At 44.1% G+C, this 8024-nt stretch overlaps 1 protein-coding gene across 1 annotated transcript in view; it reads left to right on the plus strand.

The window, feature by feature from the left end:
• Nucleotides 1-8024, plus strand: part of LOC101345078 (tensin-3) — a 256456-nt gene that overhangs the window by 25399 nt on the left and 223033 nt on the right. Inside the window, exon 3 of the mRNA XM_023724450.1 lies at nt 921-958. Within this exon, the coding sequence (XP_023580218.1) occupies nt 921-958 (38 nt within the window). The remainder of the gene's footprint in view (nt 1-920; nt 959-8024) is intronic.

The raw sequence follows: 8024 nt of genomic DNA on the forward strand, positions 1-8024 counted from the left end.
GGGACAGGGCCTTCATGCTGCATCACCGGGACTGGGGACAGGGACAGGGCCTTCATGCTATGCCACCAGGACTGGGGACAGGGACAGGGCCTTCGTGCTGTGCCACCAGGACTGGGGACAGGGACAGGGACTTCGTGCTATGCCATCAGGACTGGGGACGGGGACAGGGCCTTCGTGCTGTACCACCGGGACTGGGAGCAAGGACAGGGCCTGCATGCTACCACATGTCTTGTTGGCACAGCTGAAAGCTAGGGAGTCCCAGCTCTAAGTCTTCATCATTAGCATATCCAAGCTGACACATGATGTAGTGTGGTCACACAGTTGGCCCCTGTCGAAGGCTTTCCCTGTGGGAATTTAGACATGGATTTATTTTGACAGTCAGTTCCTAGGTTATCTGAAAACAGAATGGGTACAGAAATCAAGGGCATGGTTTTCTCACTAACTTAAAGGCTCCCATCTCAATGCTTATAGGGTATTTTCAAGTTTCCGTCTTTTTTTCAGAGATAAGCTATAATTTCTAGGCCCTCATGAATATCTTTTACTGCCCGAATTCACAGCCTTTCTTCTTTGGGATCACATTTGATTGGACATATGCCTTCAAAAACTACTCTGTTTATAACTGTGTTCCCAAGACATGGCCCCTGAAGCCATCATAACCTCGTCTGTGAGCGGTTTCTAACAGAGAAGAGTTTTAAGTTGGTTCTTAGACGTGGGCATCATGTTCTGTGTTCTGTCGAGACTCTGGATCGCAGGTGTAAGTGAACAGCTGCCCTCTCCCAGAGAGCGGCATTGGGCGCGCTGTAAGAGCTGGCGATAGGATCTGCAGTGAGACCTTCTCAAGGGCTGAGAGAGTTTGAAGATGTAATAAGTACTGCTGCAGGGACTGCTTAACACACACATTCTTTCGTTTTCTTTTCCAGTCTGCAAGTATTCCTGCCACAAGAAATGTAAAGCCAAGGTAAGCATTGCCTTTCTTTTCCCACGGAACTTTTTATAGCCTAATTGGCCTTTGTTGAATGATATGCATAGGAGGGGTGGGGGAAGAGGGACTATTTGGAACATGGCCACCAAAATGAAACTCTTAAGGAAAGAAACGGCTAGTAGATAAATTGTGATGGGTTGTATACATTTTTGTCTCAAGAATAAACTGGAGTGCTATGAAACCCATGCTTTTAATTATAGAAAATAATTCTTAAGAATTTGATTTCAGATAAGAATGAAATAATTTTCTCCTGGTCCTGCCACCAGGACATTCTCAGTGACAAAATGGTGCCTTGTTCCTGGTTCCACTGACGTACTTTTCAGGGGAGAGAGAGAGGGCAGTGGGAATGGACAAGGTCTAGGATGTCAGCCTCCTCACATGGATCTTTCTGACCTTCTGTTGGAGGATGGTTAGTCATAGATTGACTGGGATTTTCAATTTGTCATGGACATCTGGGGACTCTGAATTAAGTGGTATTATCCCAAGTTTGCATGTTTCCTGAGGGGATTGACTTGCTGAATGGTCTTCCTTCCACCTAGCACTGGGAACCTTGGTGTGCTATGCTGTTTAGGGCTTTGATTAGCAGGTAAGTGAGATGGCAGAGAAACAGCACCTGGAAGGGTACAGGTACCCCATGGTTTTCTAACTGGGTCACAGTGGCTTAACCTCCTAGGTTTCTGGGTCTTGATGTTGGTCAGCAACGAGACCTGAGTCTCTCAGCCCAGCAGCTTTGTAGGCAGCCATCAGATGTTCCCTCAGGCTTCCCTCAGTGGCTGTAGACCTAGGGAGATGGGGTTTTATAGACTCTTGAAATCTTGTTGCTGTATGGCCCTCGTGGGTCAACTGTTTCTGAGACTTTTAAACTCAGGTTCTGAGCGAAGGCCGTGCTAGATAGAAGCCAACTTCACATTTGTGTGAACTGGCTTCATGTGGGTGGATTCCTACCCCCTCCCCTACCCCCAAACACACACACACACACACACACACACACACACACACAGAGTTTGAAGAACTACAGGCCACACACACACACACACACACACACAGAGTTTGAAGAACTACACACACACACAGAGTTTGAAGAACTACAGGCATTACAGAGATTAAATGACTTTTAAAACTTTTTATTTTGGAGAATTTTGAACTTATGCAGAAGGATAGCAAAATGCTGTGCTCATTTCCAGACCCCAAGCTAGCACTCACTCTTTCCCTTCCAGGCCCCCTCCACTCCCTGCCTCTTTCAAGATGTCACAGAAGATGCATTTTGAGCTGTGTTAAGAACGGGGCCCCTCCTGGCAGGGCTTCACCGACGCGTCTGCTGACACTTTCAGTCTCACTCTGGAGAAGGCTTCCCGTTTTCATCTAAAGCAAGACATTTCTTGCTCACACTCCCGGGCGTGGTGGATTTCCTACTGTGGTTTATTTTAGGTCTCCTTTGCCCACAGATATATTTCCTGGCTGTGCTGTATACTTTTTAAAAAATATTTTATTCTCTTTTTGGTGAAGATTTACACAGCAGTTTAGGTTCCCATTCAACAATTTCTACACAAGTTGTTCAATGACATTGGTTACATTCTTCACAATGTGTGAACATTGTCATTATTTCCGTTCTGGTTGTTCTGTTTCCATTAATGTAGTTTCCCTGCCCCCTTGCATTGTCATGTTTGTTTTAAAGTCACTGTTGACCATCTGGTCTCATGTTTTTAAAAAGCACACTACTTATAGGTGATATTCATTATTTTCTGAGCCAATTTATTTAGCTACAAGGTGACCTCAGGGGTTCGTTTCAGTTCAAGGTTTGAAGAGTATCTCAGGGCAGTACTCTTGGGGATTTCTCCACGCTTAACCCGTCTGATAGGTCTAGTTTTTGTTTTTTGTTTTTTTAGGAATTTGAGGTTCTGTTTCACATTTTCTGCCGTTCTATCAGAGTCCATTTCTTATGGCCCTGATTAGAACAGTCGATAGTGGTAGTTGGGCACCATCTAGTTCTTGTGGTCTCAGGGTAGATGAGGCCGTGATTTGTGTAGACTGTCCTGTAGACTACTTTGCTCCTTGAGTCTTTGGTTTCCTTCTTTCTCTTTTGCTCAGGACAAGTAGAAAACAGTGCCTCCTCTCTCCACCATCTTTACCAATTCTGACAACAGTGCCTCCTCTCTCCACCATCTTTACCAATTCTGACACCAGCCATCCCTCCCATGGACTCTCTACTTCTCTGCTGGGTTTGATAATTCATTGTAATGGCCATACAGAACTCATAGACAATACTCATGATTATGGATTTATTAGGGAAGTGACAGGTTACACTTTAGGTTCAGGAACTCTCAGGATACAGTTCTTTCATCAGGACAGCCTCTTCCCAGCTGTGCTCGCAGGCACGCCTCTCCCTGGCCAAAGGCACTTGGCTTTCTTTCTCCACAAGCTGGGAAGCCTACCATACCGAGTCCTGCTTCCGTGTCTCTGCTGCCAGGTGTCTCTGCTGCTAGGTCTCTGCCACTGCTTCTCGAGCTCACTCTCTCTCTGTCTTCTGGTTCCAGGAGCTTCTCAGCACAGGGAGCCAGGTCCAAAGGACGTGCTGTCTACTAGCTGTTCTTCCTTGTTGGTGGTGGGATCTTCTTTTTTCCTACCTCTGGGGTGGCTCATTTCAAGTCCAGTGGGATGGTAAAACTGACCAGTCCCTTTGGTGGGCCACAATTACCCTATCACACAGTCCTACCCAGTCACTTGAGAAGGAGTTACAAGACCATGGCTAGAAAGGCCACACAAAAGTGATCCATCGCACTGCACTTTCTCATCACCAAAAAGAACAAGTGTCTACTGTCTAGAGAATGAATTCCCTTCTCCCCTCCCCGCCATCCCTTGTAACCACTAATGAACATTAGTTTTTGTATATTTACTTGTTCATGTCATTTCATAAAAGTGAGGATATACAATATTTGTTTTTTTTTGTGATTGAATTATTTTGCTCAACGTAATGTCCTCCAGGTTCATCCATGTTTCAAGATGTTTTGGGAACTCAGTTATCTTTATTGCTGAGTGGTATTCCATTGTATGTATGTACTACATTTTGTTTATCCATTCATCTGTTGAAAGGCACTGAGGTTCTGTTTCCATTTGTTTTCTATTGTGAATAGTTCTGTGATGAACATAAACGTGCATATGTCTGTTCCTGTCACTTTTATTAGATCCCTAGGGTATATTCCTAGGAATGGAATTGCTGGGTCATGTGGCAGCTCTACCTCTAGTGTTTTGAGGAACTGCCAGACTGTTTTCCACAACGGCGGTACCATTTTGCATTCCCACCAGCAGTGGATGAGCGTTCCAATTTCTCTACATCCCCTCCAACACAGGTTGTTTTCCATTTTTTTTATCTTGGTCATCCTAGGGAGTGGAATGGTATCTCATTGTGGTTTTGATTTGTATTTCTCTGATGACTAATGATGTTGAGTGTGTTTTTATGTGTCTGTTGGCCGTTCGAATATGCTCTTTGGTGAAGTGTCTGTTCATGTCCTTTGCCCAGTTTTTGACTGGGTTATTTATCTTTTTTGTTGTTAAGTTGTAGAAGTTTTCTATATATTTCAGGTATTAGACCCTTATCAGTTAAATTGTTCTCAAAGACTTTTTCCCGGTATATAGGTTGTCTCTTTACTCTTTTGATAAAGTCTTTTTTATAAAGTCCCAGTTATCTATGTTGTTTCCTCTTGCTTGTGCATTCATTGTTCTGTTTGATAATCTATCACTGAATAAAAACATTAGGTCCCAAAGCTTTGCTCCTGTATTTTCTTCCAAGAACTTCATGGTTTCAGATTTAACATTTAGGTCTTTGATCCGTTTTGAATTAGTTTTTGTGTATGGTATGAGGTATAGATCTTGTTTCATTTTTCTGCATGTGGAAATCCAGTTTTTCCAGCCCCATTAGCTGAAGAGACTGTTCCTTCCCCATTGGATGGATTTGGCACCCTTGTCAAAAATCAATTAATCATAGATGTTTGGATTTATTTCTGTATTTTCAGTTCTATTCCATTGGTCAATGTGTCTGTCATTAAACCAGAACCAGGCTGGTTTGATTTCTGTAGCTGTGTAGTATGTTTTGAAGTCAGGAAGTGTGAGGCCTCCTACTTTGTTCTTCTTTAAAATTGCTTTGCTATTTGGGGTTTCTTGTCTTTCCATATAAAATTGAGGATTAGTTTTCCATTTCTGTAAAGAAGGTTGTTGGAATTTTGATCCAGATTACATTGTATCTGTATATCATTTTGGGTAGTATTGACATCTTGAGCATAGTAAGTCTTTCAATCCATGAGCATGCAACATCTTTCCACCTATTTAGGTCTTCTTTAGTCTCTTTCAGAGCCCTGGTGACTCAGTGGTCAGCAGTTCAAATTCAGCAGCCACTCCTTAGAAACCCTATGGGGCAGTTCTCCTCTATCCTGTAGGGTCGCTGTGAGTCAGAATTGACTCGATGGCAATGGGTTTAGTCTCTTTCATCAGTGTTCTATAATTTTTGTTGTATAAGTCTTCCACATCCCTGGGTAAATTTCTTCCTAGGTATTTAATTCTCTTAGATGCTATTGTAAATGGAGTTGTTTTCTTAATCTTTTAAAATTTCTCATTGCTGGTGTATAGAAACCCAGCTGAATTTTTGTGTTCACCTTGTATCCTGCATCTTTGCTGAATTCTAGAAACTTTTTAGTAGATTTTTGGGGATTTTCTATATATAGGATCATGTTATTTGTGCATAGGGATAGTTTTACCTCTTCTTTTCCAATCTGGATACTTTTTATTTGCACTGTATACTTTTGATCTGAGCAATTACAGATTGGAGCAGTGATTCCAGTACATAGTAGTGCATGGGGAAGTAAATCCTCTGGGGAACATTTCTGATTCTGCAGAGGATTTCCAAGTGCCCCTCAGCCATGAGGCCCTCAGTTTCAGTGACCCTTGTAGCTCATCACCCATTGTGGGGTAGAAGGAGGTGGAGAGCCACCCTGGAGAGATGTGGCCTATCCTGTCACTCGCCGGTCTTCACCTGGGACAGTATGGCTGGGCCACCCACCTCTCACCTGCAGCTGCAGAAACGAGCCCATTTCTTAAACTGGGTCCCTCCCTGGCTACTTGGGGGATTGAATTCTTTGGTTTCAAGAATATTCCAGAAGGTTAACTATCACTGATTATGGCATTTCTAACTGCAGTAATTGGTAGTTTGCCAAGAGATAGATACGCTCTTACTCATATTAGATCATGGTAGGGAGGAAAATGTATCTGCATTCATTTTATTTGATAATACAACCCTGAATGGTAGGAGAGACTGTCACCAGCAATAACAAAGTGCCTTCTTATTCCAAAAATATAATGCTGTCCTTGTTGGGGACATGAGGGCCTTGAGTTCTCAGCTGTGCCTCAGAGATAAGCAGGTGGGAGAGTGCTCACCTCTCAGGAACTGAGCGTGGCTGCTCCAGAACTTGAACTTGACTGTACTTGAGATTTTGGGTTCTTGATTACCATGTATACATCTATATATGGATCTATGAAGGAGTCCTGGTGACGAAGTGTTTAAGTGCTTGGCTGCTAAACTGAAAGGTCGGCACTTCGAACCCACCCGCTGCTCTGCAGGAGACAGATGTGGCAGTCTCCTTCCATAAAGATTACAGCCTTGGAAACTCTATGGGGCAGTTCTAGTCTGTCCTGTAGGGTTGCTGTGAGTTGGAATCGACTCAACAGCAGTGGGGTTTATACAGATATATATAGTAACTGCATGGGCTCCTTAATATGTACATGTATATGGCAACTGTGTTGGTTTCCTACTATATGCGTGTATATATATATAGATATATATATAGTAATCTCATGGGCTCCCTACTATATATGCATATATAGGATTCCCTGCTACTATATATATATATCTGCTTGGGCTTCCTACTACATACACACACATATGTGGTAATCATGCGGGCTCCCTACATAAAGTGCATGCCCAGGTTTCTTGAGAGGCAGTGAAGCTTTTGGTAAGAACACAGGCTATGACCTAATGTCAGATGGAGTTTGGCCGGTTACTGGACTTCCGTGAATCCCTTGACCTCAATGTGTCCCTCCATAGAATGGGAGCACTTGCGCCTGCTTCCACAGGCCTGGTGGGAGCACTCCGTGAGGAGCCGAGGCTGGGGTTTGGCGCACTCTCTGGAGTGCTGTTAGTGTGTGGTGACCCTAACTGCCATTGCCGCCACTGCCGCTGCCATGGCCACCATCATAAACCCCAAACTGGGCCTGTAATATTTCCTCTGCTGAAGACAGAGACGGCCAGGCTGTAAGCATAGGACCCCCTGTCCATGCCTGCAGCTCCCCACATGGCAGCTCCTGGCCCCTTCACGGCCACTGTGAGGTGCAGGCAGGGACTGGAGCCAGGACACTGAGAAATCCTCATGGGTGAGGTCACTGTGTCCTGAGCCCCGGGGCAGCATCTCCTTTCCTATGAGACTGTACGGCTCAGAGAGCGGGTGGAGACAGAGACCTGGGTCTCAGCCCCTGGGTTCTTTATGTCTGTTATGCACAGTTCTTCAGTTTCTTCATATGCAGAGTAGGTTAATAATACTTCTATGTTACACGTAATGATGACTTTCTTTTAGCTGTTAGTTATGACACTATTCATTATTTATTTTGAAATGTTTGGGAATTTAAATATTTATGCACAGTTACTTGAAGGTTTGGGATTCCGAATGTTTTCTTTCTTGTGATGCTGGGTTTATTCACTTGAACCATATGTGCTGTGTTAGGCATCTTGACTTGCTTTTTCCTAGCCAGCAGTTGACTAATCAGCATGAAAAAGAAAAAAGAAATGGGAGAAATAAAGGAAGTTTAGGAAGGCTAATTTTGGCAAGGAGACAAAGGGGAGGAAGAGTTCCTGGGTGGTGTGCTCAGGCGTGGAAGGGAAGCCAAGTATGTGTCTCATTGAGATGAAGGTGGTGCTCTGTGGAGCTTTGGCCAGCAAGGCATGGAATAGCTGAAGTGTGGGGCAGCCGAGGCGTGGGGCAGCCGAGGCGTGGGGCAGCCG

The sequence above is a fragment of the Trichechus manatus genome, unplaced genomic scaffold (assembly GCF_000243295.1).
Source record: "Trichechus manatus latirostris isolate Lorelei unplaced genomic scaffold, TriManLat1.0 scaffold00247, whole genome shotgun sequence".
In the NCBI taxonomy this organism is placed as follows: Eukaryota; Metazoa; Chordata; class Mammalia; order Sirenia; family Trichechidae; genus Trichechus; species Trichechus manatus.